The following is a 13938-nucleotide window of genomic DNA, read 5'->3' on the forward strand; positions in this document are numbered from 1 at the left end:
TTTGTGTTGACGTACGATTGTCCAGCTTACGCCAATATTGTTTGGTGTGAGCAGTTGCAAGCCAGTGACTTGGCGTGCTTTCTGGGTTTGGACCATGAACGGGATGATAGGCAGGAGGGATGCTAACGAGCAATCTGAGGATGTGGAGGCGTTTGCGGCTGTTGTTAATCCACCCGTGGGGCATTGACTCCAGTAGATCGGATCGATTCACATTGATTCTCTGTGCAGCACTGGGTTTGACATTGGCTTGCTTAGTTTTGGTCACGAAGTGTTAAACGGCTGCAGCAACCTTTCGAGAGCTTGACCTTAACGATGCGAAGGTTGAGTGCCCAAGCCAGCCTTATGGCCCGAACTTTTGATGTCGGATTAGTGGATATTTTTGGACCTTTTGAACAACAACAACAAAGATTCTCCCCAGCAAGGCAGCAGGGTTGCATTTACACCTGTCGATTGTTTCGAAAGGATGCTGTTTTGATCCCTGTTGATGCCAGCTGCCTTGTGTCTGCTTGCATATTTAAAAATCATTAATTTATGCATGACAAGTTTTTGTTATAGGTCAGTTCAGCTTGCTGTTGGAAATGTCCAAACTTAGTCAGGATATTGATAAATCCACGACCATGTTCTTCAATGGCTCATTGATCCACTTGAAACGTTGGAAGAAAAATCCCCAAGTATTGTCGCTAATCGAAGCAGATGTGACGAATATGATTAACTGAATGAATTATGCTGGGCTGATTATGAGTTCGCTTGGTATGACTCGAGCACAAGGAAAGATTTGACATTTATTGTATGCCATCATGATCTTTCCCACAGCTGATTTCCTTCTCCTTCCTGGAAACTAACTTCCACTTTCTGCTGCATTGTTGCCGGTCAAGGGGAACGCCATGAAGGAGAGATAAGGAGGTGGAGAGGTTATCTTTCTAAATTAGCTGGTGTCTGCATGTGAACTTCATCAAACGGCGTCTGCTGGTGGGTTTCTTTGACATTTTTTTGTGGACCTTTTGCGCGGTAGTTACTGTATTTGTTTCATTGCCTCCTTTCCATTGTCATCTGAGATGTTCGACGAGTTTTTGTCCCCCGTCGCACCGCGGAGCGAAAGGGGGACTATGGTTTTCCCCTCCGTGCGTGCGTAAGCAAAGGACCGAATTCTAATTTGGTGTGTGGGTGCAACCCACGTCAAAATCAAAGATGGCCGCCGCCATGTATGTCTGAACCTTGTGAGCGGAATATCTTGAAAAATAAGCGAAGTACCAACTTCTAATCTGGTGTGTGGGTGTGCCTCGGCATAAGGAAGAACGCTATTGCAAATTGGGTCGCCACATCAAAATCCAAGATGGCCGCCACCATATGTATGTCAACCTTGTGAGCGGAATATCTTGAAAAATAAGCGAAGTACCAACTTCTAATCTGGTGTGTGGGTGTGTCTAGGCATAAGGAAGAACGCTATTGAAAATTGGGTCGCCACGTCAAAATCCAAGATGGCCGCCTTGCGTCTTCCACTTTGTCAACTCACATCACTTCACCGATGAGGGACCTAGGCGTAACGCTTGTTGCTTTATGGACTTGGTATTTCATCATTGCTTTGAATAGATGTGTCCAAAGTGTATGCAAGAAATTTGAATCCGGCCACATTTTAAAATGATGCCTCGCCATTATTCATCATGAGAGAGAAGCTGGATAGCTTTGCTGAAGACAATGCCTGTAGAAATATTGGGAGAGGAAACTTGGGAGCTTGAAATGTCGTGTTTGGAAAGGAGTAATCGTCTGAGACCCGATCCACGATTTGTATGTGCACCAAGTTTGGGGCTATGTTCACGATGCTCAGGAATCCTCAATGCCCGGACCACATGGAGATCTTGTGCAAAGCATACTGCTTCCCCTTGGAATAGACCACTGGGTTTGGTTATGAGCAGGTGAATTGCAAGGTAATGCTTTCCATGGTGGTTAATGGGGCTGAACGTTGCCTCTTGCCTAGCACCCGCCACATGGGAGGCAGGCAACAGCTGTGTGCATGTCGGCCTGCGAGGATTCAAATTGGGCGCTGAAATGCGTTCACTGCGATTTGCCATACCTTTTGTTATCGGAGGCCAACAGATGGGAAACTGACTCGTGGGTTCTATCCATTGCCCCCATGTGGCATATCCGCTTGGCCAACACCAAGAAATTGGGGCATGTCTGCACTCCTCCCCGTGCCCTGCTGATTTGAGCTAAAATGAAATTTTGTTTTGGAATAGGAGCCTGTCTTCCAGGCCAGTTTGATGGACTGCAATTACTTGATAATACTGAATGAAACCTGATGGACTTTTATGGAAGAGAAATGTGATGTGCAGAGTTGAAGACAAACATTGCTCGGTACCTTTGCGGACTGTGCTTTTTGATCTGATCTGGTTTCCAATGAATGTTCACTCCAAAGTCCCACGGGGTCAGCACAGCAGCTGTAAACCAGGAATAGATGTAATTAGACCGGCAGACAACAACGAACATTTGATTTTGTAGGCAGGATGCTCGGCCGAAGGACCTCCTCTTTAACCTCGACCCCGGAGCACTTCTGAAAGGTGGTGCTTCCCGATGTAGCACTTGATTCTTTCACTGCTTCAGACAGCAGTTTTGGCCTTATCCGCTATGCATCAAACCCATCAGAATTTCTCAACTGAGCTATTTGTCTGCTCTCATAGTTGTTGATCCATAGCATAGTTGTGTGAATAAATTGCTCATTCAGCAAATGAAATCTACTGAAGAGGCCTTGGGACAAGTGGAGGGAATTTGTGCTAAAACATACAGAGCCATTTTAAAAAGCCCATGTGTGTGTTCCAGAATGTACCATTTGGCAAGGAAGTTGGGGGGAGAGCGGTTGGGGTGGGTGGTTGCACATTCGCTGATGTCACAATTCAAGAGGCTTTCAGATGTTTGGATCAGTTACAATAATTGCTTTGCGGCAAGGGCCATCTTCTGCGCATTCTTTAGGTTATGGGTTTTTAGATTTGAAAGGTCACAGCTGAAGGATACACTGTTGTGATAATTCTATTTTGCTGTGTGAGGCTTGCCCCATGACTTTGTTTTATGTGGATGAGTTAGGAATTTTTGGGAGTTTTCTCTTTTGCCCAAACATTTAAACAAGCCGTTGACACACACACACACACACACACACACACACACACACACACACACACACACACACACACACACACACACACACACACACACACACCTAAGAGTGAACCGTTACCTTATCACAGTCATTAAAGTTGCTTTGTGTTACTTTTACGTGTATATCCTTTGTATAATTCATTTGTACGTGTTACCTGCACATTTTATTTCAAACAGCTTTGTGCTCTTTGCGATGTGTACCCCTTTGTTAGTTGCAGTATTTTGTCTGGCAATGGCTTTACAAATGTAAAATGAATAAATAATTGACTTGAGAATGTGTGGAAACATCCACGACTCTACCACCAACCCTTCATGTCCCCACCACGTCCCCATCCCCACCTTCCCACCACATCCCCACCTCCTCCCTCCACGTCCTCACTACCAACACTGCCTCCACGTCCCCACCACCAACACTGCCTTCCCGTCCCCATCCCCGCCCCCAACCCTCCCTCCACGTCCCCATGACCAACACTGCCTCCTCGTCCCCATGATCAACACTGCCTCCACGACCCAACCACCAACACTGCCTTCCCGTCCCCAGCCCCGCCCCCCTCCCTCCATGTCCATGCACCATCCCCCCTCTACCCTCCATACCCCCTACCCAGCTGCAGGTCCCTAACCCTCCTCCCCTCTCCCATGTGTACCACTTCCCCATCCACGTCTGTACCCCTCCCCCCTCAATGTCTGTTCCCCTCTCCCCTATACATCTGTTACCCTCCCTCCTTCACATCCGTACACCTCCCCTCCACCATTTCCTCACCCTTCCCCTCCCCCATAAATCCCCCTCTACCTGTCCATACCCCTCCACCCCTCCCTTCCCACCCACCACCCCTCCACGTCTGTACCCCCTCCGCCCTCCATGTCCCCAACCCTCCCTCCACATCCACAATCCTCCCTCAACGTCCCTTTATGCCCGCCCTGTCCCCCCACTCCAAGTCCGTAATTATACCCCCTCATTAACGTAGCCCCCCCCCCTCCACATCTGTTCCCCTCCCTCCTCCGCATCCGTACCCCTCCCCGTCCTCTCTACACCCCCTCCACCTGTCCGTACGGTACCACTTCAGCCATCCCTTCCATACCCACCCCTCCACCCTCCATATCCGTACCCTTCCCCCCTCTACGTCCCAAACCCTTCCTCCACGTTCACACCCTCAAACCTCCCTCCACGTCTCCCATCCTCCGTGTCCATACCCCTTTCCCCTTCCACATCTGTACTGCCTCCACATCTGTAGCCTTCCCTCCCTTCACGTCAGTACACTCTCCCCCATCCACGTCCGTACTCCGTCCCCCGCTCGAGGTCCATACCCTCTCCCCCGCTCCAGGTCCATGCCCTCTCCCCCGCTCCAGGTCCATGCCCTCTCCCCCGCTCCAGGTCCGTAACCATCTTCCTTCAACGTCCCTAACCCCTCCATGTCTGTTCCCTTCCCCTCCTCCCTACACTGCCCTCCACCTGTCCATACCCCATCCACTCCTCCCGTCCGTACACACCCTGCCCCTCCACATCCTTACCTCCTCCACGTACGTACCCCTCGCCCCTCCACACTCATATTTCTCGTCCACCACCACGTCTGTACCCATCAACTCCCTCCACGTCCGTACTGTCCTCCATGTCGTCCCTCCCCCCTCCATGTCATCTATTGCCTCCCTCGACTCCCCTTCCCCCCCCTCCACACACACACACACACACACACACACACACACACACACACACACACACACACACACACACACACACACACACACACACGGCCGCTAGCCCGAGTTTCGTTTTATCCATGCTGATTGTAACTAGTGTGCGCTAACAGGCGACGCAAAATATGGTGGAAGATCGAAGCGCCAACACGGAATACAGTCACACTTGTAACCGGGCCAAAGAGGGCATGACTGTGCAATACATTATGTCAGTACTGAAGCCGCATCAAGATAATGAGGATCTTCATTGGAAAGCAACTCCAGCCTCGACTGTCGTTACTTTGATTCTATTTGTTGCAGGTGGAGCATAGTGCAGGGCTAGAAAATGTGCTCGCCATATCGCCCTTCCACTTCCCCCACTTGCAGAGCATGTGTCGGCCACCTTTGTACAAACTGTGGTGGCGATGGAAAATATAAATGGCGTTTTGGCCCAAGTACCGTTTGAGGCTCCAGGGTGAAACTCTCTATCCATGTTGCTTGTTGATTTTTAGCATTTAGCATCACCGCACCCCAAAGCAAAGACCAGTGATGCACGTTCGGGTAAGTGTCTTGGTCTCTGGTTGTCGGTCCTGCAAATTTTAATAACTTCCCCCAGTTCTGTGTCTGGACACCTCCATCCATTTCCTCAAACCTCACTTTACAAGATGGAGGCTCATGGAAGAACAAGGTTATATTTATCAAACAAACAAATCAAACAAACAAGCAAACAAAGTATATAAAAAGGGGAGCGGTCGACAAGATGGGGAGAGAAGGGGAGGAAGCACACAAACACAACATTTGAGAGCAGGGACATCGGGAGATGTGTGGGAGGGAGAGGGCCTGGGGGGAGGCAGGACACTGAAACCAACAAGTCAGAAGGTTGGGGTAGGGAAGGTTAATGGGAGTCATAAAGATCATGGGTCAGGGTGGGGGATGACCGTCGCTTCCAATCGCTCCTTTCTTTGTCATCCCCCAAACTCCCCATCTCCCCCTTCCTTTTGTCATCAGTCATCACGAATGCCAATTGATCAATTTTACCTGTTCACTTTAAACTTGGTTGTTGTTGTTGTTGTTTTTTATTTTAAAGAACAACTAACAATTACCCAATCTTCTCATTGGCTATGAACAACACAATCGAATAATCAAAGTACGGCTCGCACGTTCCACCCTCGTGCGGTCGATGTCCGTGTCGTTGTCCGATTTGGGAAGCAGTGACGTGGTGAGTCCGCGTTGTGTTTAACTTGCGGTGGCTGCCCACGACATCACCCAGAAAATAAATCGCCAAACGACCATGTTGCTTTGCTAGCAGGCGATGTAATCCGTCTCCATTGCTCCCGTCGCAGTCATGTTTAACAATTCTAATGCACTGGCTGGCCTTACGTGGTGGCATTAGCTGCTTGACACTTTCAGTGTCACTCCGCCATCACTTTGGGCGTTTTGAAATGGCCGGTGGGCACCACAAAGCGGTCAGCGTGGGTTGTCGAGCAGGTTTTATTTTTTCCACTTTCGAATCCACTACAAGCTGCTTGCGTGCTTCTTCTTTTTCTTTTTTCTCTCACCATAAATTTTCTTTGTGGTGGTTTTACCACAGTTCGTTCCTTAGGAATTGTACCTGCAGTGATGTGCACACGTTGTCGCACACAACCTCAATGACTGTTGCAATTTGTTTGTCTCCGTCCAATTTTGTTGTAAACCTGTTAATTATTGTGATTTTAAAGTGGAATTGACATACCTACCTACACACGCTACCACAAGCATAGTGTCACATGATTGGTGATCCTTTGACACAAGAGGCATGTTTATTGCAAAGCACTTGCAACTGAATTGCCTCATCAGGCCGATCCAGTGCCATCCTCCTCCTCCTCCCCCTCCTCCTCCTCCTCCTCCTCCTCCCTCCTCTCTCCAACCTCCTCCCCCCTCTCCTCTTCGATCTTCTCCTCCTCTTCCCTCTCATCATCCTCCTCCTCCTCCCCCTCCTCCTCCCCCTCCCCCCCCTCCTCCTCCCCCTCCCCCCCTCCTCCTCCTCCCTCCTCTCTCCAACCTCCTCCCCCCTCTCCTCTTCGATCTTCTCCTCCTCTTCCCTCTCATCATCATCCTTCTCCTCCTTCTTCTCCTCCCCCTCCTCCTCCTCCTCCCTCCTCTCCCCAACTTCCTCCCCTCTCTCCTCTTCGATCTTCTCCTCGTCTTCCCTCTCATCATCCTCCTCCTCCTCCTCCACCCCACCTCGTCGTCCTCCTCCTCCTCCTCCCGCCTCTCCCCAACCTCCTCCCACCCTCTCCTCTTCGATCTTCTCCTCCTCTTCCCTCTCATCATCCTCCTCCTCCTCCTCCTCCTCCACCCCACCTCGTCCTCCTGCTCCTCCTCGCCATCGTCCTCATTTTCAATGACACACTTGTTTCTCTCCCACACGTAAACGAATCTTCCCCTCATTTGCAATTGTTCTGCCCCCTCGCCCCTGCTCTCTCAGCTGTTTGGCACAATGAGTGGTGTGAGGGAACCTGGGCCGGAGACCCCTGGTGCAGAGCAACGAAAACGCAAAGGCTCTCCTGGAGAAAGTTTGGATCCCAGGTGTGTTACCAAAGCCAAGTCATTGCTACGAATTCAGATGTGTTTACTGAAAGCATTGCTTCCTCAAACTCTTCTTCGCATCTTGGTTGGTCTTCTCTTCTTTGGTCATAAATATTTAATATATAGTATTAATAATAATAATAATAAAAACCATTTCCTTGTCTTTCTGACTCTCTACAGAAATACGTGTTCAGTACCGCTCCTGTCATTAATCTTGTCATTTTCGTTTCCACATTCAGAAGCCTTCCTCATTATATCTTGTTCTTCTTGTCCCACCCACCCACTCACCTACCCACCATCCCAGTGCAATTTCCTTTGTGCTGCCCCACCTTTATTCCCTCTGTCCTGCCCTTCTTCCTCTCTAACCTCCCCTCCCTTTCATTGTTTCCTGATTGCTGCCCCCCCTCTTTGGCCCTTCCTTCCCTCTTCCCCTTATTTCTGACTTTATTTTCCTTTGTGTTGGCCCTCCTGAAATTCCCCCTCTCCCTTTGCTTGCTTTACCTTGGTTGTGCCCTTCTTTTTCCACTCTCCATTTTATCTTTCGACGCAACCCCTTCACTTTCGTCCTGCTTTCTTTTTACTTGCTTCTTTTACGAGCTTCCATCTGTGATCGTATTTTATTTATTTTAATTTTGTCTCCTCCTTTTGCTTCCTCTTTCCTTACCCCATTATGCTTCCCTCTTTCTCACCTCCTGTGCTTAAAACTTCCTCATCCTTTGCATGTTCCTCCTCCTTACCCTTCCTTTCTAATGCTGTTCATTCCCATTCCCCCCTCCCCCCAATCATTTTGTGGTACCCTTCACATGTTGCTATGAGATGTTAAAGAGTCATCCGTGAGGTGTGGAGTGGCCTCATATCAACCAGACCAGGTGGGGCAAGCCAGTTGCTCCCCAACCTGAAGGTCATTTGTGAACCAGCTGGGTTTTTACTTCCAAAATGTAATATGGAAATTGTTTTGAGATATACAGAATCCCTTTTAACTTTTCAAGGTTTCCATCAGCGCATCTCTAATCAGATTCGAACCCAAAACTTAGATGCCAGTTTGGTGTCCTTACCATAAGGCTACCACCGAACTCTGCCGGCACCTCTGCTCAAATTGTTTTGTTTTTGCACACATGAAGGTCACAGTGGATTGCCGAGAAGCGGCGGCGGGAGCAGGAACAGCGCTATGTGGAGGAGCTTGCCGAGCTTGTGTCGGCTAACTTGGCTGAGTTTGTGGGGAACGTTAAACCAGACACGTGTGCTGTTCTTCGCGAGACGGTACTGCAGATCCGCCAACTGAAGCGTCAGGAACAAGGTTCGCTTCTTGTTTCATTAGGTTTCTGTTCTTTGAAAACTTTGTATCTTTCTTTGTATCTGATTTTTTTCCCCTCCTCCTCATCCCCAAATGTTTTTGCTGTCTTGCTCACACTTCATTACCTTTGACCCTTCCTCCTCTTCTTTTCTTTCAGTTTTTTGTTTGTGTGGTTCATCCTCTTTTTATTTCCATCTTCTCAATTCTTTCTTATCTCTTCTCTCTCACTTCTTCTCCTTACTCTCTCCTCATTCATTCTGTTAGCCTGAACTATATATTTTTTAGACAGGTATAAAGTTTGGTCTCCTGATTAAGAATTACCATGTACTGGTAAATCGAGCCATCACTGAACTGGTCGTAGACCTGCGAACCAAACGACGTTTTATCGAGAGGCCAAACCATCACTGGATTCTCATGAGAGGCAAAATTACAATGATTCCTTTCCCTACCTACTTCACAAACTTCACCAACTTCACCATCACCAACTAAAATGGGCACTTGGTTGTGTCGCGGCATTGAGGATGCAGACACAATTTAGGCACCAAGTAGTGACCGCTCCATGGCTGTCACAGTCTGAACTAGCATGACACACTTAATCACTTCAAAGCTGCTCCTCCGCAGCCGTTGCCAACCACGAACTTAGGCAGATTCTCTGCCGCCTGGTCTCCTATCCAGTTGTGGAAAGGTCAAGACGAGCGGTCACTAACTGTTGTGCTTAACCTCCTCATGTGAACGCTCTCCTGTCCCCCGAGGGGCACAGTGTTTGAGGAGCATGGTGCTCGATTGATTTGCGATAAAATGGTCGGCATGTTCGAGACGCTGCCCCAAGACTGTTCACTTGGAGAAAAGCCACAACTTTGGTGTTTGCTTTTTTAACAATTCTCATTCATTTTCTTTACGTTTTCTCTTTTATTTGGCATATGAAGCATTTATTTAATTTTCCCACCTGAATTCCTGGAAGTGGAGGGGGGGGGGGGGTGGGGGGAGGAGGAGAGGGTGTAATAATAATGTGCCATCCCTTACAAGGAATTTCAACACAGAAGGTGGCCATTTGGCTCATCAAGCCTCTGCAATTGTTGTCAACCTATGGTTGTTTGTCTGTGCTCTATCCTTTTAAAATACCACCCTCCCAGACCCACAGCGGAAGCTCTAATGCCACCGAGTCTAGTTTAATGTATTAATTATTCAATCAATCTCACTTCGGGTTAACATACGTGATGCGTGATTCGTCTGCAGAGTGTACCTGTTCGCCGTAGCAGGAGGCCGCTCTGCAATGTTTACTGTGTGTTGGCATTTTAAAAGGCCATTTTCCCTGCAAGAGCGGGGTCCCCATGTCCCCATGACATGCCTTGCGGCCCCCATGACAATGTTCTCCAGTTTGCCCTATCTTCTGCATCTCCCCTTGTTAACCCCCTGGCCCGCATTTCTTCTTCGACCATCTTTAGCCAAGTTTTCTCGGTCTTCCCCGTCCTCTACTTCCTTCCACATTCATTTCCATCACTCTTCTCAACCAGTCACTTTCATCCTTTCTCAACACATGACCAAACCATCTCAACCTGTTCCTCTTCACAGCATCCATCACAGGCTCTATTCCCATCATCTTTCGCAATTCATCATTTGGCTTCCTCTCTCTCAACGATACTCCGCACATCTACCGAACCATTCGCATTTCCACCCTTTCCAACCTTCGTTGCTGCTCTATGTTCATTACCCATGTCTCGCTCCCATAAATCATAACACTTCTCACACATGCAGCATACATCTTTCCCTTCAGCTTCAACGACACTCCCCTCCTCATCAGCACGCCACTCAGTTCCCAAAACTTCTTCCGTGCACATCTCACTCCAGCAACCGTTGCCGAGTCTGATCCACCTTCTCCATTCAGCATGTCTCCTAGGTAACAAAATGCTTTCACACCTTCCAGCTTCACGCCGTCTCCAAGATCCAACTCAACATTTCCTCCATCTGCAGCTCCCTCTGTGCACACCTTACATTTGAATGTAGCTGCCACACTGGTTAATGACCCTCTCAGACCACTACATTTTTGATGAACCCACTCAGCGCACATTGTGCATTGAATTGAGTTCACTCCGTACTACAGTGCAATATTGTTACAGATACGACTTTGATGGTATGGTGGGCCGAGCGGGATGGCCGCCGTATCCGTACAAGTTACCCGATTGTGCCCGAATGTTGACTAATCGCGCTACGCTGGCTCAATAGGAAAGAGAAGACACCCGGCTGGGTTATAATGACACAATACGACACCAGGGGTTCAGTTCTCAAGACCTCCGGAGGAGGTTATATTAAGGCGGAAAAGGTTAGATTACAGGGACAAGAGGGAAACATAGGAAGGTGGGCACTTAGACACAACCTTATATTAACCCTAGACAGACCACAGATAAACGGGACAACGCTGACTCACACGGGATTTGATGGCAAGGAAAGCGGCAGTCGATGGCTCAGGTGCACCTGGCTCCGGGACAGAATCACGTACGGTGGTGTCCAGCAGATGCGGGGAGGTCGCTCAGCGCTCGTGGGTCGCGACTTTGGTGGAGATGCCGGGGAGGTCGCTCAGCGCTCGGGAGGGTGGCGTCTTGTCCTTCCAAGCTCGGGGCGCATCTCTCGTCACATCCGGCGCGGGGCCGCGTATATCCGGCGGGGAGTCACGCCCTCGCTCGTTAGCTCCGCCCCATATGGCATCGGCCCATGGCTTCTCATTGGGTGCGGGGGTTACCGGCTCCGCCCTTGACGAGGGGCCGACAGGGAGCCCCCTTCTGGGTAACCCCGTCGAGCACATGTTCAATGGCGGCCAACCGAGCCGGAGTGAGGACGCAAAGCCGCTGTTGTTGTGGTTGTTGTTGGAGCTTGAGATGATGGGAAGAGATGCGGGGAGGTATGGGAAGGTCCTAAACTCCTACTGGTGCCATATCATCACATTCTGGTGCAACGAAGAGTCATAATTAATGGAAACAAGTCCTTAACTGACATAGATTAAGAATAACTAGCAAGATGTCCTATAATTGTCTACGTGTGGTGCGGGGGACCTGGGCACGACATTTAATGGGGGAATGAAGGGGAAGATCGGCTCTAATGGGTGTTGTTTACAGACAATGGGACTAGGGAATGGGGTAAGGGGAGAGTTGGGGAGTATCGGAGAAGATAGGGGAATATTTACAAGCGGATATGGAGGTCAAATTCCATATTCGCAACATTGCACCCTTCTCTACCCTCGGGGCGTCCCGACCCGATAAATTTTTACCTACTTTAGTGTGGCACGCAATGTAGTTCCCTCTACTATTAACTCTACCCTGAGTGCGACAGTTTTATAGATATTCACAAATGAGTAAATATGTCCCCCTGCGACGTTGCACCCTTCTCCTCTCAGAAACACACCCACAGGATAACCGAATCCGGAAAGAATCCTCAAACTAAACATACAGCCGGTAGGGAGCATTATTTACAAGACTACGCTGCTATTTACACTACGATCCAGGACCTGTTTTTGGAGGAACACATGCAGATGTTATGCATAGAGAGAGAGCGCGCTTGCCAACATCGATACACCAACCCACGAGTGCTCTGTGGCCGACGGCCTTTAATAACGTGCAGAGCACCCTTTCCGAGCATCAACAGCACCACCCCACCACCAATCGGTGCAGTCACCATTGTTCAATGAAATAAAAATAAATTCGACAACCCCTAACCCTGCAGGTGTCTCTTGCTCTTCTTGTGGTGCACTTGGTGGTGTTAACTAAAAGTGGTTCACCTGTATGGCATAGGTGCCACGTTGACCCATAGGTCCATCCCCGGGTGGTGCTTGGCCGCAAACGAACTGCGGTCCATTGTGGGTGGCCACAAACATTGCGGTCCATATGGTGTACCGATCCAGGCAGCGAACAGCGAAAGTGCAGGCCCACAACTGCGCAGCCAGCACCTCTCTCTCCTCTCTCTCTACCCCAAAGCCAGATCCTCGGAGGTGGGAGACAAAAGAAGAAACAAGTGAGTAAGGTGGTAAGGGCGCAAAAGTGCACGCAATATAAGGTAATGCACACTGGGGGCACATGGGAACCAGGTGAGACAGGTACGTTCCTATCGTACGCCCCCCCCCCACCAGGTAACCTACATGGCCCCTCCCTTACCCCTTACTGTATCCACACAACACAACACTACTCATAAACATCTACTTTACAAATCAACAAACATCCCTACTGTCTTCCCCGTTCCTCCCATATACCAAATTCGTCTTCTCTCCCTCCTAACCAATCAAATTTGCCATTTTCAACTCTCATCAAAATTTGCCATCTCCAACTGCACATCAAAATTTGCCATCACCAATTCATCATCAGTCCCTCCTAGGGAGGGAGAGATGGAATCACCCCAATGTCTCATCCACGTCGTGATGCGTCTCACCAATCCACACAGCAATTCTCATTTCCTGCAACAAAACAAAGAAAACACAGGTGTGGAGTCATCATCATCACCACAGGTAAGTGGCTGCGTATGGTGCGACAGGTTCATCAATCCTAACTATTTCCTAAATGACTTTAACAACTTTACACTACCCGGGGTCTTTCTCCGGCCAAACCATTGGCCCTCTTACACTATGGGTTCTAAAAACCAATTCCCATTGGCCAAACTGTGGTGCTCTTCAATTTGGGGTCTCACTCCCCCGATTCATCTCCCGGTGCCCTCGCACAATTTCTGGGCTGCGGCGTGTACCTCTCCCAGTGGGTCTACCCACCTGCACACCTCCACCACTGCAGTTGCCTCCGAGCTTACCTGCTCCTTGCCCTAACCTAACTACCTGGGGAAGGCCCTCTGGCACTCTCCCCACTCGGTGCCCTCTCTGGCACTGGGCTACCCGGGTCCATCCTCCGGATCCTCGGGCCCCATCCACAACTCTACCGGCTCCCAGAGCCCACCTGCGGCCTCACCTGGCCGACATCCTCACAGTGGTGGAGTGCTCAACCAACTACACACACTAACAGGCTACACGCCCAGCCATTTCCACAACACTAATGCACCCATCCACAACACCATTCTGCAACCGCACCACAAATGCCAATATCCAACCACAATTTACCTGTACCCTCTACCTAACACTTACACTACCCGCCCCGGGTATCCGTGATGGGGGTCCACTCTTCCCCCATCCACACCTTCGCACCATGCACACCACTCCGTACCACTTACTCCAACTCTCTCCACACACCTGTACCTGCACACCTGTGCTCTCACACCTGGTGCCACCTGCA

The 13938-nt window shown here is 49.5% G+C and overlaps 1 protein-coding gene across 6 annotated transcripts in view; it reads left to right on the forward strand.

The window, feature by feature from the left end:
• Positions 1-13938, forward strand: part of LOC137421773 (nuclear receptor coactivator 2) — a 298535-nt gene that overhangs the window by 205133 nt on the left and 79464 nt on the right. For 5 of the 6 annotated variants that reach the window (XM_078773318.1, XM_068108162.2, XM_068108161.2 and 2 more), the window contains exons 2-4: positions 814-969; positions 7286-7386; positions 8508-8683. In XM_078773318.1, the coding sequence (XP_078629444.1) occupies positions 7298-7386; positions 8508-8683 (265 nt within the window). In that variant the 5' untranslated portion in view covers positions 814-969; positions 7286-7297. The remainder of the gene's footprint in view (positions 1-813; positions 970-7285; positions 7387-8507; positions 8684-13938) is intronic. The other variant, XM_068108164.2, reaches the window with a different exon arrangement.

This window comes from Myxine glutinosa, chromosome 2 (assembly GCF_964187855.1).
Source record: "Myxine glutinosa chromosome 2, kmMyxGlut1.1, whole genome shotgun sequence".
Taxonomy (NCBI): domain Eukaryota; kingdom Metazoa; phylum Chordata; class Myxini; order Myxiniformes; family Myxinidae; genus Myxine; species Myxine glutinosa.